The sequence below is a fragment of the Conger conger genome, chromosome 1 (assembly GCF_963514075.1).
Source record: "Conger conger chromosome 1, fConCon1.1, whole genome shotgun sequence".
NCBI lineage: Eukaryota > Metazoa > Chordata > Actinopteri > Anguilliformes > Congridae > Conger > Conger conger.
Window position 1 is genome coordinate 92,535,382 of NC_083760.1, and position 27,892 is coordinate 92,563,273.

Below are 27,892 nucleotides of genomic sequence, written 5' to 3' on the forward strand. Positions count from 1 at the left end.
TGCGATCGATGAGTAATCGATGCAGGGAACTAGGCTTTTTGCATGCATCTGTCGGAAAAAAAATGTCAGTTGTTAAAAAAATGCTGTTCTTTCCGAGCGAGCGCACGAAGTCCCACTCCTTTCCTTAACTTTGTATTATTTCGCCCAGATCATCTAAATAACAAAAACTCTCAGGAGGTTTCAAAAAAAAAAAACGCGCGGTACTTAAAACTAAGCCTATTCATTTGGTGCTCACGGGTGGTTGCCAATTAGTAAATCCTGTGCTTATAGCGGGTTTGTGTGTGTATGTGTGTGTGTTCGTTATCAGTTGGAGGTTAACGAAAGTTCCCCTCGCGGCGCCAGGCGCCAGGCTGTCTGCGTATCTGCCCTCCGGCCGCCTTTAAGGAGAGAGTGAGAGCTGAAAAACTGACTTTTTTTTCTTCTCCCTCATCCCCCACCCCCCATACCCCACCCCCCTCTTCCTATTCTCTCTGCAGGTGCGGGAACACATGGCTCCACTTCAGTTTGGGTAAAGACCAGGAGGAGGAGGAGAGGAGAGGAGAGGGGAGGGAGGGGGTGGCTATTTGAAAAAAGGGAGGTGGGGTTGAAGATAGAAGATTAGCCTCCCTGCAGTTCCCACAGTCGGGCTGTCTCTGGGCACCAGACGTTTCACCAAAGGACACAAGAAGTTTTTATTTTCTTTTTTCTAAAGACTGAAGACCCCCCCTCCCCCCCCCCCCCCCCCCCCAACCCTCCTCTATTCCGTACATCAAGGATTTATTATTTTTTTATATCTTGGGGAAAAGGGGGGGGGGGCTATCACACATTTACTACCCCGAAAACGTTTGGTCTTCTGCAACGTGCGTTTGCCGTCACCCCCCGGGCTCCTTCCTAACGCCCCCCCCCCCCCCCCCCCCCCCCCAAAAAAAAAAAAGTTCCAGTATTTCCTTTACGTTGATGTTTTTAGTTTTTCTTTCCCCCCAAGTTTAGGAATTCAGTTCACCCCAGTCAAAATGGTTCTGTACAAATATGGGTTTTCTTTCCTTTTCTGGAGGTGGGGTGGGGGGGGGTATGGTGGAGGGGGATTTCAGCAGTCGTGAGACTACTGGTGGGGGGGTGGGGGGGTGTGGGGTTGGAAGATAACTTGAACTCTTATTATGGAGTTAATTATGTGCGTTTGTGGGGATCGCGTATTTCTGCAGACGGATGTTGAAATGCCAGGTTTTATAAACTTTTTATAAAAGTATGCTTTACTTGTACCTTTTTACATCATGATAATAATATTAATAAAAATGTCTGAATGAAGCAGAGTGGTGGACCCTGTTTTGTAGGTAGCCGTTTGAGAACCATTCTTCCGTGTTTTAGGATACAGATTCTTTCTCATTCCAATTCCAACTTACTCATAAATTCCTGTCGTTCCTGGAATTCGGAGAACAGACGTGTGTTGCGATTTCTGTTATTTGGGTTTTTGAAAAGGTGTGTGTGTGTGTGCGTGTGGTGAAAGAGAAACTGAACTCGGGATGATGTCATCACCTCCTTTCTAAAGAAACCAACCCCTCCCCCCCTGGTTACACACCTGTGCAGACCTGTGTGGATTACACACAGGTGTTCCTCCCGACAGCAGAGTGAAACCGTAGGTGTGCCCACAGGGTGCGACTGACCTGTCGAGAGACTTACCTGGGTACAGGTAGGCCCCCCAGGTATGCCCTGGGTTCGGGGCATGGCAGCCGCCTTGGTTGAAAACAAGGCAGCAAAACCACTATATTTCCACATTGCACCATTCCTTAACCCTTTAGGGGTTGGGTTGGAGTGGGGGGTCCATTTCCTAATAAAGGTAAAAAGACATAGACTCAGTGAGCATTTTATTAGGCATTTATCAGCCTTTTTCTACTGCTGTAGGCTATCCACTTAAGAGTTATGATGCATTGTGTGTTCAGAGATGCTCTTCTGCATACCACTGTTGTAATGTGTGGTTATTTGCGTTACTGTCGCCTTTCTGTCAGCTTTGTCCTGTCTGGCCATTCTCCTCTGACCTCACTCATTAGCAAGGCATTTCTGCCCACAGAACTGCTGCTCACTGGATGTTTTTTGCTTTTCCCACCATTCTTTGCAAACTCTCGAGACTAGTGTGCGTGAAAATCCCAGGAGATCAGCAGTTTCTGAGATACTCAAACCACCCTGTCTGGCACCAAGAATCATTCCACAGTCAAAGTAGTCACTTAGATCACATTTCTTCCCCATTCTGACATTCGGTCTGAGAAATGGCCGAACCTCTTGACCATGTCTGCATGCGTTATGCATTTAGTTGCTGCCACATTATTGGCTGATTAAATATTTACATTAACAAGTTGATGTACAGGTCTGCCTAATAAAGTGCTCAGTGAGTGTATTTTATCTCTCAACTTTCTGAATATATTGTGTGTTTCTTCTTTTGTTGTTTTCTTGTATGGGTTACTCGGGCTGTAATATGGGATGCAGGAGGTTCCGGTAGTAAAAGAAAGTGCGGACAAAGGCCCTGGCCCTGGCACAGTGGAGCAGTTAAATTCAGAACCACCCCCCCCCCCCCCACACACACACACACACACACATACACACCCAAAACACACACACACAAACACCCCACATACACACACACACACACCCCACACACATCACACCCAAAACACACACACATAAACACCCCACATACATACACACACCCCACACACATCACACCCAAAAAACACAGACACACACATACACACCCAAACACACTTGCACACACCCCACATGCACACACACACGCACACACACACACCCAACACAGACACACATACCCCTCACACCCAAAACACACATACACGCACCCCCCCACACTAACACACCCCACACACCCCCCCACATACACAGACACACACACGCACACACACACTCAAACACACCCACACTAACACACCCCCCACACACACGCACCGCCCCACACACACACCCCACGCACACACACACACACCCACCCCCCCCCACACACACACACACACACACACACACACACACACCCCCCACACACACGCACCGCCCCACCCACCCCCCCCACGCACACACACACACACCCACCCCCCCACACACACACACACACTCACACACGCCACACACACCCCACACACACACCCTGTCCTAACAGAGGAACAGAGGAAGGTGGACGGAGTGTGTCTCTCAGTTCGGGCCGGGGTGTAGCGGCCCGGGCCGTTTCCTCGCTCCTGCGAATTTCCTGCCGACTTCCAACACTTGCCGCCATTGGCCGGCAGCCTCAGGTGCTCAAAGCCTGTCGACGGGGATGTGCTAACGGGGATGTGCTAACGGGGATGTGCTAACGGGGACGTGCTAACGGGGACGTGCTAACGGGGACGTGCCGCATTTGCTCCGACGGCTTAATAATAGTTTTATTAATATAGTTCATAATATTTATTAAATAGTTAATAATAGCCCAGATGGTCAGCTCTCTTTACAGTTTTTGCAGGGCCAGGGACATGCCAGATAAGCCTGGTACACTCTCTGAAAAAAGGGTTCCAATAGGGAACCCTGGGATTGCACAGAAGAACCCTATCTAGTTAAAGGGTTCTGGGGGTCAGGGCAAAATGGTTCTTTGTCTGTAGAGCTTTCACACTACACACCTATGACAGGGGGTTCCATAAAGAACCAAACATGGTTCCACTATTGAGACAAGCCAAGGGACCCTTTCGGTTCGATCCCCCGCCCGGGCTGTGTCGAAGTGTCCCTCAGCAAGACACCTAACCCCCATTTGCTCCCGACGACCTGGTCAGTGCCTTGCATGGCAGCCAATTGCTGTTGGTGTGTGTGTGTGTATGAATGGGTGAATGAGAAGCATCAATTGTACAGCACTTTGTATAAAGCCGCTATATAAAATGCCAACCATTTACTACTGTACATAATAGGCCAATAATGGTTACATACGCTGGTGTGATAACTAGCCACTGTAAATTCAAACGACGTTTAATTTCTCAACTACAGCGACCCGGGTCATGTTTAGGGGGGCAACTTGAGATCAAGTTTGCAGATCGTCTGCACTCTCTGACCTTTGACTGGGCCTAAATAAAGATTTGGGGCTTTGCGAATGGGATAGCATCTACATTTTGAGCTGGCAGCTTTGCTCCACTTGAATTCTCCACCGAACTTTAAACTTTGCTTTTCGCTATTTACGGTTGGGATCGATCGAAGTGACCGCACTTCCCGTTAAACACAGGGGCCAGGCCGTAATCCAAAGACTTCATTCAAGCGAGCGTGCACTTCAAATTTTCAGTTTCACAGTATTTCTGAACAATATGTGTTCAAACGGGTCCTCGTACATAATGAAGGGAAATCGATACGAGAGGTTTGTAGCTGGGCCTATAGGCTAGGATAGTGTGTGAATAGGCTATATGTTTTATTTAACCACAAAAGCTAGTTAAAACGGTTTCACTAAACAACAAAATTAACGAGATTCATTAACAAACAGTCTCGTTTCGACTATTTTACCGTGTAATCGAACACCTGAATAGGCCTATGTCTTTTAAGTAACGCGCTTTAAACGGTTTCTTTTTCAGAGTTTTTTTGGGGGGGGAATTCGATAAGCACACCTGCAGCATTCAGTAAAAAACTTTCTCCGTCGCAGGTGTTGCCTGGTGCCGGGCAGTCTGCGTCTCCCGCCCCCGCAATCTCCCAAATCTATCCCAGAAATTCACTTCGCTTAACTAGCTGGGACATTCCCCGTTTCCCGCTTACCCGGCCAAGGTAGCCACCAAACACACGGCAGCCGTTTTCTGTTTTGCTGCGAGGCAGATTAACCAAAACGTCCATTTTACAACAAGCGGTGTCCTGGCCGTGATTCACTCGAATTCCTGAGGATCTTCGTCACAGTTCCTGGCTACCGCTCTTTGTGAATAAGTGATGATACTGGCGCCAGGTTTATAGAAAGAAACCCTATAGTTAAATGTCCTTTGAACGTCGTATGAAAATAAATTAAGGGGGATTGCTGTCCGTTCATAACAAAGTGTTTAGCTATAATCGCGCAGGGAAAAATGTTAGAGGAATGTTGGAGGTAAGGATGTACTTTAAAAAAAGAAGAAGAAAAGTGTCAAAGTTAGCTAGCTACATGTCCCTTTTAACTTCACGGAATTGCTACAGCATTTCCCGATTTTTTTATACGAAAGGATGTCGCTATTGTACTATAATAAGCTGTGGCTAATTAAAATACTAGATACAGTAGCCCGCTTGACGCTTGAGTTGCCTTAGTCCTCCTTGCCTTTAGAGTATAGACTTTTTTTTTTTTTTACTGTTGCAGCGACACCCAGTGGTCAGAAATATAATATCGCCCTACACGTCTGCTCAGAAAAAGCGATGCAATTTAAAATAAAAATGAAGTACATAGGTCTATTGGCCGATTATCTCAGCTGAGTGAAAATTAACTTATCTCCGTGTCTAGATTTCTACAAATTGATCATTTCCGCTCTACACCTGCGCAGTAATGAATGATATGAACAAGTTTACAATGCAGCGACAGGAAAAGCTACAGAATTGCACCACCCAGTGTGTTAAAATAAACGGCAATGGCAAAAGACAATGGGAGGGAGACCATGTTATTAAATAGCATAGGTTTAATTACAATACACTTATAAGCCTATTTAACACTGTGCTTATCGTTTATAAAAACACGTGTGCCCTCCCGCGGACCAAACGTATGCTTCAACGCAACTAGAGGCAGGAGGTTTTACTAAGTCAGTGAATAGTCTATAAATACAATCACGTAATTATTTACCCATCACCGTCGCACGGCAGTAATCACCGCCGGTAGCAAAGTAACACTGTTAGCGTTTTTTCTGGAATTACAAGGTGTAAAAAATAAAATAAAAAACATAACCGGGTGTTTCTTCTTAATAGAGAATATGCACAGGTATTTAATTGGCACCTGCATGTTGTCACCGGTTTAGCTGCATAGTTATCATTTTGCAAACACTACTAATGATTAGTTTGCCTAGCGTCACACTTTTAATTCTTTTAAATGGTCCTCTGTGTCCAGTTCGTTGATAGTGCATTTTTGTATTACTGAGTTACGCGGCCTGTAGCGTAGTGGTTAAGGTACATGATTGATCCCCGGAGTAGCCACAATAAGATCTGCACCGCCGTTGGGCCCTTGAGCAAGGCCCTTAACCCTGCATTGCTCCAGGGGAGTATTGTCCCCTGCTTAGTCTAATCAACTGTACGTCGCTCTGGATAAGAGCGTCTGCCAATAATGTAATGTAATGTAATGCTCTTTCTGTCACCCCTATGAGAGTATGCTAAGTGCAGGTTATGTAATGAAATGTGATCAGAGATAAGTGTGCCTTTTGTCCAAAGTGCACCCATATCTTTATTTTGTATTATTATATTTTTATACTATTTGTTAACATAACATAACATAAGGTAATGATGACAACAGGCCACCCAGCCCAGCAATGCTCGCCTTTTCCTACCCCTAAGGGCACCTATTGCCTAGTTTGCCTAAAAGCTAAAGATAATCTAACACTGTATCAAGCCTGGTCTTGAAAACCCCCAATGTTTTCTGCCTCCATCACATGCACTGGCAGGCTATTCCACACATTGACCACTCACTGTGTGTAAAACATACTTCCTAATATCTGTATGGAATGTTTGTGGCCTCTCGTTCTGCTAACCTGAATAGTCGACTGTACTTCACTTTGTTAATCCCTTTGATGGATTTAAAAGCCTCAGGTGGGGCTGTGTGGCCTGTCCACTGAGATGTATAAGACCTGGAGACAGCTTCCCCTTGCCGGTTCATTACATTATATTATTGGCATTTGGCAGACGCTCTTATCCAGAGCGACGTGCAGTTGATTAGACTAAGCAGGAGACAGTCCTCCCCTGGAGCTATGCAGGGTTAAGGGCCTTACTCAAGGGCCCAATGATGGTGCCGATCTTATTGCGGCTACACCGGGGATCGATCATGTACCGTAACCACTACGCTACAGGCCGCCCATTGGAATTCCGTTTGGTTCAATGCAGCATGAGGCCGGTTCATGGAGACCGCCATGTTTGACTGTGGGGTTTAAGGGTGCTCACCTCTGGAATTCCTTGCCAATAGAGATAAAAGCTATCAATAATATAAAGGATTTTAGTGTGAAGGTCAAAGGTTGGCTGAAACAAAAACGGAGCTGCTAGCATTTTTAGTCATCATATCAAGTAATTAAATATTTTTCTACTGCCTTTTATTTATAATATATAACATGCATGTATTGTTTTTTTATTATAGCAATAGCTATAATCTCTGTATGCAGAACATCAGCTACATGAATCTGCTGTAAACTGCCATTAATGGTGCTATGTCTCTTGGCATTGTCCCTACTCAAATAAACATTAAATAAAATAAATAATAAATAAAATAAAGTATACGCACTGTAGCTTTTGGGGCACCAGAAAGTGCATACTGGATACCTAACCACGAAAGGGATGAATCGGACTGGGAAAAAAAAATGAATTTTCTTCTGTGCGTCTCAGGAAAAAAATGGTGCATGGAGTGACTGTGTCTGTTCAGCAGGGATGCACAGCAAGGGCCCACCCCTTCAGCAAGGGCCCATCCCTTCAGCAAGGGCCCATCCCTTCAGCAAGGGCCCATCCCTTCAGCAAGGGCCCACCCCTTCAGCAAGGGCCCATCCCTTCAGCAAGGGCCCATCCCTTCAGCAAGGGCCCATCCCTTCAGCAAGGGCCCATCCCTTCAGCAAGGGCCCATCCCTTCAGCAAGGGCCCATCCCTTTCAGCAACCGCTGCTCTTAATTGCCTAAATCACATCTTATTTCACATGTGTATGAGTACAGGCTACAGCTGTAGACTGCAAGTGTATCCTCATGACTTTACTCTAGTCTAGTCTTTTACAAACTGGTGTAAAAAAAATGTGCAACCCTACGCACTCGTTTTCATTGCTCGCGTTCATTCATTCATTCTTTCTCGGGTCAGGAATACACCTGTGGAGCAATGGAGATTGGTGTGTGGGGTCTTCCTTTTTTCTACACCTGAATTGCCCTATAACTCCAGCACCTACACAAAGAATGGGATGTGGGTATGTTTCTTCTACCTTTTTACAAACTGGGCCCTGTATCACGAAGCAGGATTACTGAGTTAGCTGGGCCCTGTATCACGAAGCAGGATTACTGAGTTAGCTGGGCCCTGTATCACGAAGCAGGATTACTGAGTTAGCTGGGCTCTGTATCACGAAGCAGGATGACTAAATTAGCTGGATAACTGCAAAAAAGTGTTTTACACAATGCAGTTATCCAACTAACCCCCGTAATCCTGCTTCCTGACACAGGACCCTTGTCTTTAGTTTCAGCGAAAGGCTACTGTGCAAACACACTGCACAATAGCAGTCATTATTGCCAGCTGGGTCTGTACCGAAGCAATGTAGGTTACGTACCTTCCACAAAAATACAGCGGCAGTCTTATACCTGGGATTTGAACCTGCAACCTTTGGGACACACGGTCCTACCCATTATACTGCACTACTGCCCTGACCTGGGTCAAATATGTGACTGTTTTGGATTTTAATATTTTTCTATGCTTTTCTGAGCTTGTCTGGTGTATTGGAACCTATTAAAAGTGCAAACCTCACCTTCTGGCTGGCTCAATTGCACCAGGTAAGACCGAGCAGAATCGAGCACAGAAAATTATTAGAATCCAAAACACTTACATATTTTAACCCAGGTCTGCAGCTGCTCGCTCATTGTCCTGTGTCGAAATGGACTCGGAAGTATACAATGGACACCAAAAGCAGCCGAGAATATAATGTAATTAGTGTAATTATAATGTTTTGTTAATTATTGCAGCCTTAAAATAAACACTTCTCACTTGCCGGGAATAAACATGGTGTGTCCTGCCTCTTTATAGATGGAGACATTGTTGTGGAAGAGCAGCTTAAAATAAGAATCTGTGGTATAATTGACACCATAATTCTGCTGCTGTTATTGCTAGTGGTTTATGGTTTGCTAGCAATAGCACGATTCCTCTGACCCTCCTCGGGGGATGATCACTACACTCGGTCTGACAGCTAAAATGACACCACGGCACCAATAAGCTCTATGAGAACCAGAGACAGCTTCCACGGGTTCCTTTCTTTTCTTTTTTCTTTATATTAACAAATTAATACAGTAAGAATTCAGTATACAGGAGATAGTATACAAACAGAACAAAGACAAAAGAGCCAGGGGTATATCATACAAGACAAAAATAGTATAAAGTACACAGATATTAAGTGTTTTGATAGCCTTTTGGTTAGTTGAATTAGAAAGTAGCCCCAGATATCGTTCAACAGATTCCTATGGGAGCCGCGGAGTGGCGCATGACGTCAGGAGGCACTAATCGCACCCAGGAGAGTAATTTGTGAAGAATTTTTAGAATTTAAAAGTACTATACAAAATAATGTCATATTGTCACGGCAGATTAATATTTCCGAATGGACTTCAACGGGAAAATTGCGGGAATCGTATCCGGCGATTCCAGCCGTCTCCAAATGATGACGTAATTCTTGCATTCTCTTCGGCCACCAGAGGGCGGTGTCGCCTCAATATCGCCGTTCTAGCGCCATAATGTAAACGTCACTAGCTGGCAATATGCCTGAGCTGATAATTCCGTTTCTTTTTCCGCTTTTTTCCCCCCCTTCTTCTCATGACAGCTGTTTTCCTGCTGTTGCGGTCACCAAACAACTGCGTGAATTCAAAGCGATTTCACAGTGTGAGGCGGACCTCTCGCATGGAGCTGGCGCTCCGGGTATTTCGAGCTGACCGACGCTGGCTTTGCTGATAAGATCCAGCTACACTGACGGCGCTATCCTCTGAGTGCAGCTGTTCGCGTTAACAAGGGAGGTCGTGCAGAACGCCAGTCAGAAGCGTTTCTATTCTTCCCTGTGGATGGCTGTGCCATTGAGGTCTTAACATTGAACAAGAACACATTGAACCCGCTTGGTTTTAGAGCAGTCATTCATTTAGAGGGGCTCAATTCCTAGCTGGTAGAAAACAGACAGTCCATGCAGAAAAATATATTAATATTGCTGTATTATCAAAAGTGATATTCAGGTCAAAAGTGTATTTATTGGTATGAATTTTTTTTTTTTTTAACCACACTGAACTGCAATGATTATAAGCAATACAAATGGCCTGATCACAAAAAAAGAGATGGACTTCTCTTTTGACCCCAGAGAAGGGTCAAAAGTCTGCATGTTCTCCCCGTGTCTGTGTGGAGTTTACATGTTCTCCCCGTGTCTGTGTGGAGTTAGCATGTTCTCCCTGTGTCTGTGTGGAGTTAGCATGTTCTCCCTGTGTCTGTATGGAGTTTGCAGGTTGTCTCCGTGTCTGTGTGGGTTTCACTGTGTCTCCCACCTTCCAAAGATAATGCAGGTGGCTCTAACTATTTTTTTATTTAGACTCTAACTGGAGAGTCTAACTTGCCTATATATATGAGTGTGTGGGTGAATGGTGTGTGTGTATGTTTGTGTGTGTGAGAGAGAGAGTGTGTGAGTGAATGGTGTGTGTGTGTGGGAGAGGGAGAGTGTGTGTGTCAGAGAGTGTGAGTGAATGGTGTGTGTATGTATGTGTGTGTGTGTGTGTGTGTGTGAGAAAGAGTGTGTGTGTGTGTGTGTGAGAGAGAGAGTGTATGGGTGTGTGTGAGAGTGTCTGTGTGTGTGAGAGAGAGTGTCTGTGTGTGTGTGTTAGTGTGTGGGTGAATGGTGTGTGTGAGAGCGAGTGTGTGTGTGTGTGTGAGAGAGAGAGAGTGTGTGTGAGTGTGTGGGTGAATGGTGTATGTGTGTGAGATAGAGTGTGTGTGTGTGAGAGTGTTTGGGTGAATGGTGTGTGTGTGAGTGTGTCAGAGAGTGTGAGTGAATGGTGTGTGTGTGTGAGAGAGAGAGTGTGAGTGTGTGGGTGAATGGTGTGTGTGTGTGAGAGAGAGAGTGTGTGTGTGTGTATGTGTGTGTGTGTGTGTGTGAGAGAGTGTGTGGGTGAATGGTGTGTGTGTGTGTGTGTGTGTGTGTGTGTGTGAGAGAGAGAGTGTGAGAGTGTGTGGGTGAATGGTGTGTGTGTGTGTGTGTGTGTGAGAGTGTGTGGGTGAATGGTGTGTGAGTGTGTGTGAGAGTGTGAGAGTGTGTGGGTGAATGGTGTGTGTGTGTGTGTGTGTGTGTGTGTGTGTGTGTGAGAGAGTGTGAGAGTGTGTGGGTGAATGGTGTGTATATCCTGTGATGGACTGGGTGTACTTCTGCCTCTCCCCTATTGCATGATGGGGTAGCGCCCACGACTCTGACCAGGAATAAGTTGTTTAGAAAATGGGTGGCTGGCAGGCTACACAATATCCTCTTCAAAAACATATGTTTCATACTTTATTAAAGGTGTTTTGTACACATTTCTTAATAATTCAAAAAGCGATGGCGAAGGTAACTAAACATTGCTTCATTTAGCACACAGGGGCAGCCTGTAGCGTAGTGGTTAAAGCACATGACTGGGACCCGCAAGGTTGGGAGTTTGATCCCCAGTGTAGCCACAATATAGCCACAAATTAGCCAGTGGCGACATGGCTCAGGCAGTAAGAGCAGTCGTCTGGCAGTCGGAGGGTTGCTGGTTCGATCCCCCGCCCGGGCTGTGTGGAAGTGTCCCTGAGCAAGACACCTAACCCCCAAATGCTCCTGACGAGCTGGTCGGCACCTTGCATGGCAGCCAATCGCCGTCAGTGTGTCAGTGTGTCAGTGTGTCAGTGTGTGTATGAATGGGTGAATGAGAAGCATCAATTGTACAGCGCTTTGGATAAAGGTGCTATATAAATGCCAACTGTTTACCAATAAGATCTGCGCAGCCATTGGGCCCTTGAGCAAGGCCCTTAATCCTGCATTGCTCCAGGAAAGGATTGTCTCCTGCTTTGTCTAATCAACTGTAAGTCGCTTTGGATAAAAGCATCTGCCAAATGACGCGTAATGAACTGTATTATATTTTATCTTTTATTTCAATCTTTATCTTTGGTCTGTATCTTTAATCTTCTTAAAACGAGACGCAACTGCATTCATTCTCAATCCAATCAGCTGTGGTGGGGTGTTCTCAGGAAGGCCATTTTGGGGGAAGCTGACCCTTGAACCCCGACCTCGCACCCTGCCGGCTGTAAACAGGCTTGCGCGTCTTGCGAAAAACGGAATTCCAGTCGGGAACTGCGTCGGCCTCAGCAGGTTGGGAAAGCTGTTGGAATCCCTCGGTTGGGTCCGGTCCTGACCGGTTCGGAATACTACAGCTCACCGTGGGGTCAGGTAGGAGTGGTGCCAGTGGGTTTTGGGCCCCGTGATCAGATCTCTCCTTGGGTCCCACCGCCACTGAACGAAGTCTGATTGGAAACTGGCACATCGAACTTCACGCACACTGCATTTGTGTCATTTGCTGTTAAAATACGGTAAACTACTGTAAGGTCTCAGATTGGTTTTCACTGTGTCTTACTGTCGTGTCGTTCGTAATCCGTGTTGACTGCGGTGATGGCAAATACAATTTCGCACTTTGGAGACAATAAAGTGTCTATCGCTCTATCTAAATCTACAATTCATGACCCCCCCCCCCCCCCCCCCCCCCCCACACACACACACCCTTTCCGAGCTTTGCCTGGGGATCAGTGAAACTGAACACTCCCCCCCATCAAAATAAATACAAATAAAAACATTTTAACCTCACTTGCTGGATTATTGGTCTTTCCCAATTGTCCATTTTTTCTGTAAAGTGTCTGCAATGGTGTGCCTGTAAAAGGCCTTATACAAATAAAATATGACGCATGAATAAAGTATTAAAACTGAAAAGCAATGGGAGCTGCAGGAATGGATTTGTATTGTTTGTTTCCTTGGTGACTGACAGCAGATTATTTCATTTTGCTATTATTTAATCCTGTGACAGTGTAGAAATCCCTTTGTCAATAACAATTTCACTAAATTGATTGCATTGACCAAACCGCTCACGACAGTTTAGGTAAATCTCTATAAAAATAGCCCTATAAATTCTACTTAAAATGGTCACTTCTTGAGGTTTAAGCGTTGGACTGACTCCTTTCCACACGAATGAGGCAGATAATTTTACTCTGTGTTTACCAAAAATCTGATGCGAATGGCGCAAAGATCATTTATAGGACTATTCGTTTTCTCCCTGGCCAGTCACCGTGCTTCGTCAGCAAATCCCCTTTCAGGAACACACCCTACTTTGGTTCTTAATGTTGCCCAATTACCCCTTTCTGCAAATGTTGTGGCTTTAGATGTCAGGCATGCGGGTCCTCAGGCAAATGCCCACAATGCCAAAGAAATGCAAATACAACTGTGACCGTGCTCCTGTGTGCTGCAGCCGAGGACATAGTCAGGACATCTGAAGGCATATAGCTCTCAGAAAAAAAGGTACAAAAAATGGCTGAAAAAGAGAAGGTATAAAGGCTTGTAACTGGGCTGGATCTACCCTACCCTTATAGGTACATAAAATTGTACCCCTTGCCATTGGATTAATAATTAACTTGTACCGGGTACTTATTGTTATTACCCAAAATAATAGTATTGTACCTTGCAGGGTACATTTGGGAAATGTGTTCCTTAAAGAACAAAAATGTTGTCAAATTTTTGAGGGCCCTCTCCAGCTGTGGGGCCCCTAGAATCATCAGTACCTTTCTCCCCATTACCGAAAGGCTAACACAGGGCGGGATCGAACCGGCAACCCTCTGACTGCCAGTGGTAAAATGGTAACATATTAGATGTGTCATCAACTGGCACTTGCATGCATTATTATACCATGAACATTGCATACACCATTTACATTACATTACATTATTGGCATTTGGCAGACGCTCTTATCCAGAGCGACGTACAATTGATTAGACTAAGCAGGAGACAATCCTCCCCTGGAGCAATGCAGGGTTAAGGGCCTTGCTCAAGGGCCCAACGGCTGTGCGGATCTTATTGTGGCTACACTGGGATTAGAACCACCGACCTTGCATGTCCCAGTCATTTACCTTAACCGCTATGCTACAGGCCGCCCAACTCCTTGGTTCAACAGAGTTTACTATGTCTGAGTTGCTTTAACGGTGACTGTTTTCCTGGGGAATTAATCTTTCAGAATAATGAAGAGAGTTCAGTGAAAATGAGTAATGTGCGTTACATTATTCCGTGAGGGGAGACCAGTGGAGATTAAAAAAGCAGATATGTTTCTGTGCAGTTCAATGTGTTAAATATGTGTTTGTGGTGCTCAATTTAAATTGCTCAAGGTAAGTTTTTCATCATGTAATACAAGTGATTTATTTGGAAATTGCTTATTGGAAGTGTCAAATTGGAAAACGCTGTGGGCTAATTTCATTTTACAAACGGGCTAATTGTATAGACCTCCTCCCTGAGTAATTGAAATTAGGTCAACCAGGAAGATTTTAATAGAGCAAGAATACAATCCAGTATTTTGTGTTTCTTTCCAGTCGTGAACTTTTGGGATCTAGTTTTGTGCATTCATCGCTATATTTGGTATAGTTGGGTTGATGGAAGTTTATCTTTTTAAAAAACTTGGCGTAGAAACAACAGTGGTTTATGAGTCCTGTCCCCTTAAGGGGAGGCACGCCCAGGCTCCAACAGTTCTATGCAAACGTACACAAAGAGGAACGACGTCACACTTTCCCTGACCAATCACAATCCATCTCCAACCGCGGGAGATCCAAATTTCGCGGGACGTAGTTTGGCGCTAAAACTGCAGTTCTCAGACCTACTGGGCTTCTAAACGCTGAGCAATTTCGCTGTTGCGGACACTTTGCGAGGTATTTTGTATCACCCGTGGAAAAAAAGAAAAAAAAATCCAATGCATCCTTTTAAATACGGACATTTTTAATTGATCTTTGTTTTTAAGACTTTAAAAACAGACTCTTCTGATTCTGGACATATGAATATTGATACAAATCGATGTCGATTTAATTACAAATAATAATAAGTAAAAGTTAATTTGCACTTTGCTTAAATTGACGCAGATGAAACTACCGTTCGCATTTGTTTAGCTAGCTAATAGCTGAATCTCAGCAATAGTTACTGTTTTATACATATTTGCTGCATGCATTTCTGCAATTCTAACTTATTGCACTTGTTTCAAAGGCGGAATAAGAGGAAACAAACGTTAGCTAGCTTCTGGAAATCACTCTTTGTGATTAGCTGGCTAGCTAGCCACCCAGCAAGCCATATCTTTCCGCAGTTCATCAAGCAATATTTTACCAAATTATTGGTATAATTTGCACTCCCTGGACACCTCGTACCTTTCCACTAGTATTGTTGGGAGATTGTATTTTATTTATTTATTTTAAACATTGTTTTATTCTGAGTTGGAATCTAACCTTTCCGATTAACGTCGAGGCTAACTGGCTAGGTAACTTGCTACACAAAATGATGCGGTTACCCAAAGGAATCTACCCGGCTTCAACCAAAGGTGCCGTCGGACTGTCGGGTTCGCAAAAGAAAGTTCTAGTGAACACGGAGTTTTTCAATACCGGACACGCCAGCCCGCACGTTAACTCCGTACCGGCCGGCTATTTCACGCAAATTTGCAACACTACCGCCGCGGACCAGCGAGCCAACTGTCTCTATGCAACACCCCACGGACCCGAAGCAAAGCCAGTCCGATCTTCCTCCGGGAGACTACCGGTAAGCCACTGGTGACAGAAAACGTTAGATAATTTACACACGAGATGATTTGTGCATTTAACATTTTGTGCTCTCTCACACACTCGCGCTGACTGAGTTATTGCATACGCAGTATTGCACAGTAGTCCCAACTAAATTAGGTTGCTAATCCTGTTTTTGCCAGGATGCCACTTGTATATTCATAGCGCTACAAAGGAACTTGATAAAGCATTACTCTGCGGTGTTTCAAATGCTAATTTGTCGTGCATTATCGTTAAATGTTCCGCGTAATCTGAATGTTTGGTACAAGTTGTTGAACCAGATGGTCATCTCGACCATGACGCATCCAGGCTATCTGTTGCACGGTCTTGTTGGCCAGTTTGCGTATCATATTCTGTGTTGCTTGGTAGTACAGTAGTACGTAAGCTACACTGCTAAGGATTCGCTGCATGTTCCAAATGGATATATGCTTTCATCTGGCCCCGTGTATTGCTTAGCAACGTGTCCCCGTTGTCGCCTGTCCTCAATCGTAATGCGTTTACCAGCCCAAGACAATCCGCTCGCATCCCAGCTGTTGTAGACGGGCAGTGGGTGAGAGAGAGGGGGGGGGTCCCAAATAGCGATTGAGGTGGGTGGGGCGGTATATTTGGGGGGGCTTGTTGAAAGTCGAACAGTGCCATAACACGATGTGCGTCCCTCCGTGGGGGGTTGGGGTGGAAACGACTATCAGAATTGGGACGGGGGTGCGTGGGCGTAACAATCCGGTGTTCCTGGTTCTTGTTGCAAATTATTCCCTCCCTCCCGCAACACACACACACACACACACACACACACACACAAACTTTAAACTAGGAAACTACTTGACTACGCATTCATATAATCTAGTCCGGTTATACGGTGCACTCCGTATTTTAACTGTGGTTCTGTTCTTTTGGCTCTACTCCAGCATATTGGATTTGAAATGAAACCATGAATATGAGGTTAAAGTGCAAACTCTGCTTTAACATGCGGCTATTTACATCCGCATTGGGCGATCCGTGTATGAATTGCATCCCTATGGCTCCCCCACCCAGTTTTAGGCGATCAACCGTAATTGGACAGTTTGTTTCTCGGCTGATTTCTTAGTGCAGATGTAAGAGTTTTCAGTGTCTCGCCTTCATTCTAGGCTTTTGGGGTCTAGTATTGGCGTTCGTTAACATGAGGACCAGAGTTGTCCCAAAAGCCATTATGAGGCTGAGTAATAATAATAAATAAATGCATTTTAAAAGTCTGGTAATGGTTTAGACTTTTGCACACCGGTATCTAAAGATTTAGTAAATGGCCTGGTTAGACCTGTGACAGACGTGGACAGGGGAAGAGGACGTTTATACGCCTTTGGGAGATTTCTCCTTGTTGTCGTCCGCTTCCCTTTCTGGCGTCCGCCTGCACCTGTTGGGACGTTTCACCTCGTTGTCCGGTCTGACCTGCCCCCCCGTCCTCCCCCTTGGGTCAAAGGTCAGCACTCAGCCCGGGGCGGGACACGAGATCCCTGTGAAGGGGAGTGTCCCGTGTCAGCAGGCTGCTCTGGCGCTAAATCTCCTGGTCCGGTCTGTCCACTGCTTCTGGACCAGACTGCCTCCGAGCATAAAAATAGTAATACTAATGAATAAAATCCCTATTATAATAATAATAATAATAAATTATATTATAATGGAACAGAGTTTTATAATAAGTTAACAGGGGTATTATTTCAGTTTCAATTGGGGGTGGGGGCGGGGGCTGTATATTTGGGGTGTATATCCAGGAAGCCAGACTTTACTGAGCTGGTCTGGCTAACTGGAAACTCTTGAATGCTGTCAAAGTGACAAATCCCAGCTGCTGGTCCTCTTGGTTGATCAGTCAAGAAACTATTTGAATCCAAAACGATTACGTAATTTGACACGGGTCTGGATCTAATGTAAAAACAATGAAGCTGACTTCAGGGGAGGGAAGAGGAGAAAAAAAAAAAAAAAAAAAAAAATTTGGTAGTGCTTTTAACTTTAATGGCGGGGGTTGAAAGAAGATTCATTTCACTTGAGTAAGAGTTTGCATGCCTGTTCTTTGCTAACAATATAGGGAGAGAGACTGTCGGTCGTAGGCCTCAGTATGCATAAGGTGTGAGCGTTGGGTGCAGTGTAGTGGTTCGGGAATTGGAATTGTATCTGAAAGGTTGTGGGTTCCGTTTCCAGTTTGGGTACTGCTGTTAGTTGGGCAACTAGACCAGTTTGCTGCCTAACTCACACCACACCACACCACACCCCCATCACATCACACCACATCACACCCCCATCACATCACACCACATCACACCACACCACACCCCCATCACACCACACCACACCCCCATCACACCACACCACATCACACCACATCACACCACACCACACCACACCACACCACATCACACCACATCACACCACATCACACCACATCACACCACATCACACCACACCACACCACATCCCCATCACATCACACCACATCACACCACACCACACCACATCACACCACATCACACCACACCACATCCCCATCACATCACACCACATCACATCACACCACATCACACCACATCACAGGCATTTGGCAGATGCTCTTATCCAGAGTGACGTACAGTTGATTAGACTAAGCAGGAGACAATCCTCCCCTGGAGCAATGCAGGGTTAAGGGCCTTGCTCGAGGGCCCAACGGCTGTGCGGATCTTATTGTGGCTACACCGGGATTAGAACCACAGACCTTGCGTGTCCCAGTCATGTACCTTAACCACCACGCTACAGGCCACCCCTAACTAATGGTGCTGAGTAAAACCGGGAACGGCTTCTGTCCATGATCCAGATTTGGGCCGGGTGCAGGTTTTACTGCGTGCAGTTTGGGCCGGGTGCAGGTTTTACTCCGTGCAGTTTGGGCCGGGTGCAGGTTTTACTGCGTGCAGTTTGGGCCGGGTGCAGGTTTTACTCCGTGCAGTTTGGGCCGGGTGCAGGTTTTACTCCGTGCAGTTTGGGCCGGGTGCAGGTTTTACTGCGTGCAGTTTGGGCCGGGTGCAGGTTTTACTCCGTGCAGTTTGGGCCGGGTGCAGGTTTTACTGCGTGCAGTTTGGGCCGGGTGCAGGTTTTACTCCGTGCAGTTTGGGCCGGGTGCAGGTTTTACTGCGTGCAGTTTGGGCCGGGTGCAGGTTTTACTCCGTGCAGTTTGGGCCGGGTGCAGGTTTTACTGCGTGCGGTTTGGGCCGGGTGCAGGTTTTACTCCGTGCGGTTTGGGCCGGGTGCAGGTTTTACTCCGTGCAGTTTGGGCCGGGTGCAGGTTTTACTCCGTGCCGTTTGGGCCGGGTGCGTTGCTTTGTGAAACGGGGCCCTGCGCTGCTTCCTTCAGAATGGCCGGCTGTGAGAAGGTCTGTGCGCTGCCGAGCACAAGTGAGTTGACGTTGAAGTGCCGCTTGCGTAACTGCGGAAAGGAAAAGGGTCATTTTCTCGACGTGAAACCTGCCACTGGCTTTGCCACAACGTCCGAAATGGGTGTTAACGCAACGCCTGGCACAGGAAGGTTAGACGGCGTGATTGAGTAACATTGGAGGGAAAACGTGACGCTGACAAAGTAAATCGTGTGTGTGTGTGTGTGTGTGTGTGTGTGTGTGTGTGTGTGTGTGTGTGTGTGTGTGTGTGTGTGTGTGTGTGTGTGTGTGTGTGTGTGTGTGTGTGTGTGTGTGTGTGTGTGTGTGTGTGAGACGCTTTTCACTGGTCCTGTTGTTCAGCAGTGATTTTTGGCGCAGGCTTGCTGGGCTCGTGTAGATCTGGCTTGCGTTCAGTGTGTGTCTCTCTCCCCCCCCCCCCCCCCCCCCCCCATGTGTTCTCAGCAGAGGCCCAGTTGCTCACCTAGAGGTTTCGGTGTGGCCCTTCTTTAACGTGGTGGTGCCTTTGACCCCAATCCTGTCTCCGGGGCCTTTTGCCCCCTCCAGCTGGTCCCAGCGGGGTGCTCTGATGGAGGGTTGGAGTGTTTTCACACTCCCCCCCCCCCCCCCCCCCCCCCCCGGGGGTGACTGGATGCAGGCCTTGACCCCCCGTCCCCCCCCGCCGTCCCAAAACGCATAACGGTCCCACAGATTCTTCTGTTTGTAATTTTGTGTTTTACATCAATGGGGGTTGTGCCCCCCCACCACCTGGTAGTTTCACAAGTATGGTGATGAGTTTTTGGTGATAAGACAGCCAATCAGCCGCAAGTTTGTACAGTCTCCATGTGAGCATGTGATGTTATCCAAGGCGATTAGACTGATTAGACTCCGCAGAGGACAGTCTCCCCCCCCCCCCCCAGAGCACTGTGGGGTTAAGGGCCCAACAGCTGTGTGGATCTTATCACTTGGACCACAACCGGCATGTGCCTTAGCCACTAGGATAATTATCGTTGGAGTTTAGTGCCCTGCGTTGTCGAATTTCCCTGGCTGGGCACCGCATCCTGCCCACCCCCCCCCCCCCCCACCCGAAATTGTGTCAAGTCTCCAGCATGGTTTCGTAATGAGTGCATGGGTGTGTCACAGAGATCCAGAAAGTGTCTAAATTTACGCTGAAGAAGACACGGACAATGCTTTGTTAGGTTTGGAGGAGTGAAACCCTACAAGGACGGTAGATCTCCAGGAACAGGGTTGGGCAGCCCTGCCCTTGCTGCTGAATGAGGTTTAACCTGCAGGATAGTGAGGGATGAGGACTGGATTTGTGGGTGTGCGTCAGGTGCTCGCTGGCTTGGGTGTGTTATATTTGGGCGTTAACTCATCTAGAGGAACATGAATGCAGCCAGAACTGATGCAAGAGGGTTTTTTTTTTTTCTCTCTTTCTTTTTTTTTTCTTTTTTTTTTTTTATAGAAGTGAACAGGTTTAAACCTAATGTCTTCCAGTTGTAATTTTTCTTGGTCAGTGTAGGACTTTTAGATTTAGGATGGACATGTACTGTCATGGCGATGCCCTCCTAAGCCCCGTTCCAGGTGAGCCGAGCCAAAATGAACGCCCTGTTCATTTCTGGAAATGAAAAGCTGAGCCACTAAACAGGAAGCCGTCTTGTCCATCTCTGAGAGCCACTTCCTGTTTAGAAAATGCGGACTTTTTGGTTTACATCTGTGATGCGTTTCCTCTCCATAGATGAGTAGGCAGACTGTTTGCACACGCACAAGAGATGTGTTCCTATGGGAGGGGTGTGCTTGTCATTCCTTAACCCTTTTGAGGAGTAGGTTTATTTCATTTGTATTTATTTATTTAAATGTCTAAGTCAGTGTTCCAGAACTCCGCCTTTGCCAGGAGTGATTCTGACATCAGCATTAGAATGTTCACTTAAGAACATTCTAGTCGCATATCTGTGACCTCCCAAATAAATGTACTTCTTCTGTGGTTTGTGCAGAATGTCAGCCGGGGCGCTGTGAAGCTGTTGCATGGTGCTGGGTTCTGTGGGCTGGCTGGACTGGCTAACTGTTTATTGCTCCATTGATCCTGGCCTGCTATTCACAGCCCATTTTAAATTGAATAAAACAAAAAAATGGTTGAACGTGCGATACTGAGGAACTGGAGACCGAAATGGCCGATCTAGGGGGGCAAAGCAGGAGGAAATCAAAGATGCACATGCGTAGACCTACTGGCTTGTGACGGATCATAACAGGAGGAGGAGCGGGAGGCTGGCACCATTGTGAGTGCGGGGGGGGGTTTGGCTGACGTGGCGTTTATGACAGGCCAAGCACTGCTGTCTCTGCTGCTGCTGGCCCCAGATGTCCCTGAGAACAGGTGGGGAGGCTGCGGGGGACAATGCCGGCCTTCACCGTCCACCGCCCTCCTGCTCTCACGCGCCCCCTTATGGCCACACTCAGACATGTCACCCCAGAGGGAGTGTGTGTGATGTGTGTGTGTGTGTGTGTGTGTGTGTGTGTGTGTGTGTGTGTGTGTGTGATGCATGGGCTGCTCCTGTGCCCCCCCCCCCCTGTTTTATGTTAATTTGGGAGTGCTTGTGGGGGATGTAGTTAATGAGGTGCTAAACTGCCCCAGTATCTCACACACTGAGCTCATTTTAGGCAGAGCAGGACGTAGGCAGGGGGTGGAGTAGCTCTATAAAAGAGTGACTGGAATCCAATTAACCCGCTAACAAGGGAGAGCTCTGTGTGCGTCTGTGCGCGTCTGTGCGCGTCTGTGGCAGCAAGCTCTACATTATTATGGCTTTTGTAGCAGACATCTCTGCTACGTCTGTGTGTGCGCGTGCCTGTGTGTGTGTTTGTGCGTGTGTGTTTCAGTTACAGGCTTGTGCTTTGTTCCTGGCTTCATTGTATTGAGGGGGAGGGGGGCGCGGGGTTCACTGGCCTGTGTGAAAGTGAATGAAGTTTATTACAGGGTTGGAGGGGGGGTGTCGGCTGTTGTCTTCAGTGGATTCGCACCCTCTTCATGGGGAGTTATGAGTGAAGAGGAAGTGTGAATGACTCAGGCACTTGAAAGTGCGGGGGGGGTCGGTGAGCGGGGGTCGAGGGGGGGGGGGGGGGGATTAGGGGCGGCCTGTAGCGTAGTGGTTAAGGTAAATGACTGGGACACGCAAGGTCGGTGGTTCTAATCCCGGTGTAGCCACAATAAGGTCCGCACAGCCGTTGGGCCCTTGAGCAAGGCCCTTAGTCCTCCCCTGGAGCAATGCTGGGTTGTCTCCTGCTTAGTCTAATCAACTGTAAGTCACTCTGGATAAGAGCGTCTACCAAATGCCATTAATGTAATGTAATGTAATGTATGAACCTGCCCCTGCAGTCACATGACTGTAAAGGGCTTTGAGTCACCGGCTGGGGAGCGAACCACAATATAAATGAGATTATTATATACTGTATATTAATTATCATAAGGCTCCGCACTCCATAGGGGCCTGTAGCGTAGCGCCTGATTGAGGCTCCAGCCATGCTGTGTTCCCCTGCTTGGTCTAATCAACTCAGTCGTCTCGGATAACAGCGTCAGCTAGATGACCTGTAATGTAACAAAAGGTGAATGCCTGCATTTATATATAGCGCCTTTATCCAAAGCGCTGTTCAATTGACGCTTCTCATTCACCCATAAATACACACGCCCACCCACACACTGACGGAGACTGGCTGCCATGCAAGGCACCAACCAGCTCGTCAGGAGTAATTAGGGGTTAGGCGTCTTGCGCGGGGACACCTCCACACACGCAGGGCGGTCGGTCCTCTGTAATGTAACACTCACCTGTGCCCCCCCCCCTTCAGGCCAAGAGGAAGCTGGATCTGGAGGACCCCTCGTACCTGCCTGACTTCCGTACCCCAAAAGGGAAGGGGTGCGCTGCCCCCCTCCCCAGCCCCCAGAGTGAGTATTCCTCTGTGAGAGTGTGAGAGTGTGAGAGTGTGAGAGTGTGAGAGTGTGAGAGTGTGAGAGTGTGAGAGTGTGAGAGTGTGAGAGTGTGAACCCCTCTAACATAGAGGTAATTCAGTTCAGGTTGCAGTGTCTGCATTGCGTGTAAATCAGTCATTTGAGCCCATCTTTATGGTTAGAACTCGAGAGTTTCTGCGCTTTGAGGGAGGGGGGGGGTGAGTGCCTGGACCTCCTCTTGCACTGGGGATTTGCCATGAATTATGAGTGTATGCAGCGTTTCAACGGCCTTTTAGATTTATCTACCTAGCATCTTGACAAACGTGGCTGCAGTACATCAACTCCCAACAGTTTCAATTGAGGAGATTTGTTTAATGGGAAGTATGTTTTAGCGTCTACGGTGCCTGTAGCCTAGCGTCTACGGTGCCTGTAGCCTAGCGTCTACGGTGCCTGTAGCCTAGCGGCTAAGGTGCCTGTAGCCTAGCGGCTACGGTGCCTGTAGCCTAGCGGCTAAGGTGCCTGTAGCCTAGCGTCTAAGGTGCCTGTAGCCTAGCGTCTAAGGTGCCTGTAGCCTAGCGTCTAAGGTGCCTGTAGCCTAGCGGCTACGGTGCCTGTAGCCTAGCGGCTACGGTGCCAGTAGCCTAGCGGCTAAGGTGCCTGTAGCCTAGCGGCTAAGGTGCCTGTAGCCTAGCGGCTAAGGTGCCTGTAGCCTAGCGGCTAAGGTGCCTGTAGCCTAGCGGCTAAGGTGCCTGTAGCCTAGCGGCTAAGGTGCCTGTAGCCTAGCGGCTAAGGTGCCTGTAGCCTAGCGGCTAAGGTGCCTGTAGCCTAGCGGCTAAGGTGCCTGTAGCCTAGCGGCTAAGGTGCACGACTGGGACCTGGAAGGTTTGTGGTTCGGGTGTATCCACAATATGCTCCAGGGCGGGGACTGGCCCCCTGCTTAGTCTAATCAACTGAAAGTGACGTCGCGTAAAAAGCGTCAGCCGAAATAGCCGACGTGATGGATGTGGGTGTGGATGTCGGATGTGACCGTGCCCTCTTCCGTCCCGAAAAACGTTCCCGTTCCCCGAACAGCCCCCAAGTCGCCAGGGGAGCGCACCCGCTACGACACCTCGCTGGGCCTCCTCACCAAGAAGTTCGTGGGCCTCCTCAGCGAGTCGCCGGACGGGGTCCTGGACCTGAACTGGGCCACGGAGGTTCTGGAGGTGCAGAAGAGACGCATCTACGACATCACCAACGTGCTGGAGGGCGTGCAGCTCATCCGCAAGAAGTCCAAGAACAACATCCAGTGGATGTGAGTCCCGTCTGTGCCTCCGGGGGGCGCTAATCATGTCCCTTTGAATTCGTGAGGAATTATTAGGTCACGTTTTTTTTTTTTTACAGCCTGTTAATTACATAGTAGTACACGGCTACTTGTGTAATTATTAGGCAAGTTCTCTGATTTCAGTGGTAAGTACTATGGAACAGTCGGTATGTACCATATCTAAGTGGTATGTAAATAGGTTTTACAGCCCGTTTCGTAGTACTTGCCTCTGAGATCAAAATGGTTACCCGTTAACTTCTAACTGGCGGTAAAATAAAACGTTATTCGTAATATTTTTCGTATTTGTGATATTTTAAATTCAGTCTGAGACCCCGGACATCGATAAGGTTTGGGGTCTTGATGTTGTACATGTGGCCTTCTTTCAAGATTTGACGATCAGCCTTACGCCAGTGTTTTTACACATGCAAGCTGTTTTACGCATGTAATCAATCCGCCCTGTCCGTGTCTGTCCGTGTCTGTCCGTGTCTGTCCCTCTCTGTCCCTCTCTGTCCCTCTCTGTCCCTCTCTGTCCCTCTCTGTCCCTCTCTGTCCCTCTCTGTCCGCAGGGTGGGCGGTGTGTTCGAGGGCTCGGCGGGCGGGTCGGAGAAAGCGCGCTCTCTGCGGAAGGAGCTGGGTGACCTGGAGAGGGCGGAGAAGGCTCTGGATGACCTCATCCAGTCCAGCACCAATCAGCTCCGCCTGCTGACGGAGAGCCAGGACAACCAGAGATATCCTTCCACAGGGTGGTGCTGGTGGTGGTGGTGGGGGGATGGTTGGTTAATCCTGCCTAGCCTGATGTTCGTGGTCTGCCATGGCCCAGGGATTTGTGGGTAATGTAGTCCACATGCAGCAGGGCTAGCCATGACACGGGGATTTGTGGGTAATGTAGTCCACATGCAGCAGGGCTAGCCATGACACAGGGATTTGTGGGTAATGTAGTCCACATGCAGCAGGGCTAGCCATGACGCAGGGATTTGTGGGTAATGTAGTCCACGTGCAGCAGGGCTAGCCATGACACAGGGTTTTGTGGGTAATGTAGTCCACATGCAGCAGGGCTAGCCATGACACGGGGATTTGTGGGTAATGTAGTCCACATGCAGCAGGGCTAGCCATGACACAGGGATTTGTGGGTAATGTAGTCCATGCAGCAGGGCCACAGCATTCTTTCTGAAGTGGAATTTACTGCTTCCTGTGACTTCTGGGGTTTTCTGGGGATGTTGAGTTAGGGTTTTGGGGAATATCGAGGTGGTGGTTTTCTCCTTGACTGCACTGCACGCTGGGATACGTCACCTACCAGGACATCCGGTCCATCGCCAGCCTGCAGGACCAGACGGTCATCGCCGTGAAGGCGCCGTCCGAGACCAAGCTGGAAGTGCCGGAGTCTCACGGGGTGAGCGAGAGCGGCCGCCATTTTAGGACTCGTGGGGTGAGCGAGAGCGGCCATTTTAGGAGTCGTGATCTGCCTTCCTGCTGCAATAACCGACATAACCGCGGTGGTAGTACCGGCCCGGCTTTGTGGAGTTCAGTCGGTGGCCTTGGAAACGAGGTGTTTTGGGACGACGGGCACCGATCTGCTTGCTTATTTGCTTATTTATTTATTTTTGTTACAAATGGTTATTTTAGTTTCAGTTTTCTGACCGCTTTGTGAACTGTGCTGGTTCACTCCTGTAAAGTCTATCACACGCGGGCTGTGGCTGTGGCTGGTGCTTACGCAAACGTCAGATCAAGACGCGATCGAGCGAATTACCCTAAACGACTGGGAGTGGAAGTTGGGCGTATAATCCTGAAATGGATCAGCGTGATGATTACCTATGGAGCGGCACGCCTGCACTGCCTGCAGCTGAGTCTGTAGGCGTCTGTCTGAAGGCGGTATGTGTCCCATCCACAGGAAGCCCTGCAGATCTACCTGAAGAGTAAGAACGGCCCCATCGAGGTCTACCTGTGTCCTGAGGAGGGCCAGGAGGACGGGAGTCCGCTGAAGGGCACCAGCGCCACGCCCAAAAAACAGCGCCCCCCACCCGTCTCAGAGCCGCCCCAGTACGCTGTCAAACAGGAGCCCCAGGAAGGTGCGGTCGCCGAACCCAATTAACCGTTTAACCTGCATGCGTAACTGCACAAGGCAGGATCACTGAGTTAGCTGGATAGCTGCACAAGGCAGGATCACTGAGTTAGCTGGTTAACTGCACAAAGCAGGATTACTGTGTTAGCTGGATAACTGCACAAAGCAGGATTACTGTGTTAGCTGGATAACTGCACAAGGCAGGATTACTGAGTTAGCTGGATAACTGCACAAAGCAGGATTACTGTGTTAGCTGGATAACTGCACAAGGCAGGATTACTGAGTTAGCTGGATAACTGCACAAGGCAGGATTACGGAGTTAGCTGGATAGCTGCTCAAAGCAGGATTATGGAGATGTGGGTAATGTGGTCCACACGCAGCAGGGCTAGCCATGGCACAGGGGTCTGTGGGTAATGTAGTACACAGTCATTGTGTATACCCCCACAGGTACGGGGGGTTGACTACCCATTTCACATTAAAGATCGTGGATCAAAGGAGTTATTTAAAATCTGCATTCCCAGTTCAGAGATTCAGTGAGGCTTTCTGTCGGACATTCGGGTGTGTACTTTGAATTGAATATAAAAAAAAAAAAAAAAATGTTTTAATTAAATTAAATAAACCGTGTGCCCGCCCCCCCCAGCTGAGACCCTGAAGCCCGCGGGGGCAGTAGCGGTAGCCCCAGACCCCTCGCGCCCCCTGCTGGACGTGGAGGGTCTCCTGGGCCTGCCTCCCAGCCTGCTCCAGATCACCGAGGACCAGCTGCCTGGCTCCGCCTTCCCGCCCGAGGGCCCCGCCCCCTTCGTCAGCTTCTCCCCGCCCCTCGACCACGACGACTACCTCTGGAGCCTGGACAGCAGCGAGGGCGTGTCCGACTTCTTCGACACCTACGACCTGGGTGACCTGCTCAGGAGCTGAGACTGCCGTGCCCCCTGACCCCCCCCCCCCCCCCAGGATCTGGGACGGGGCGAGGCGCCTCCCCAAGGATTTATTTTCTTTCTTTTTTCGTTCATTTTTTTTTATTTTATTTTTTTATTTTTTTATTTTGTTTATCTTAAGAGATCAGGGCTAGCCCATCCAGGTCCTGTAGTGCCGGTGCCGTTTCTGGTTTTAGTTCCTAAACCTAAGGTACACAGAAGGTTGGATCCGTGCAGCTGTTGGGCACTTGCCTGCTTTCATTCAGCCTGATTAATTAAAATGAGTAGTTCTATGCTTGGACGGAGCAAAAACCAGGACCGACTGGCACTCCAGGCCCTGGGTTGCCCACCCCTGTAGAGGCAGCTGTTGCTGGTGTTAGTGGCTTTCCCTGCAAGCCACGCTGGGGGCACTGACATCCTGGGGTTTCTCAGGGACTCTGGTGTAGGCGTTCAAACTCTGCCTGCCGCATCAGCTCCTGGACCGTGTAAAAAAAAAAAAAAAAAATAAAAAAAATGTCTCTTCTTCTCTGGTTAAGTTCCCGCTGTGGTTTCCTGCCAAGCAGGAAGTGACTCTCCTCTCCCCTGCTGCATGCTGGGACAGCTGCTGCCAGGTGGACCCACTTCCCTGGGAGACCAGGGATGTGT

The 27,892-nt window shown here is 48.0% G+C and overlaps 1 protein-coding gene across 1 annotated transcript; it reads left to right on the forward strand.

Moving 5' to 3' along the window:
* The first annotated feature begins 14,756 nt into the window (after positions 1-14,756).
* e2f2 (E2F transcription factor 2) lies at positions 14,757-27,271 on the forward strand. The gene is made up of 7 exons (XM_061215898.1): positions 14,757-15,658; positions 22,875-22,971; positions 24,046-24,265; positions 24,841-25,002; positions 25,550-25,664; positions 26,163-26,340; positions 26,974-27,271. Exons 1-7 carry the CDS (start codon positions 15,401-15,403, stop codon positions 27,246-27,248), a joined length of 1,305 nt encoding a protein of 434 aa, XP_061071882.1. The 5' UTR covers positions 14,757-15,400; the 3' UTR covers positions 27,249-27,271.
* Positions 27,272-27,892: the final 621 nt, after the last annotated feature.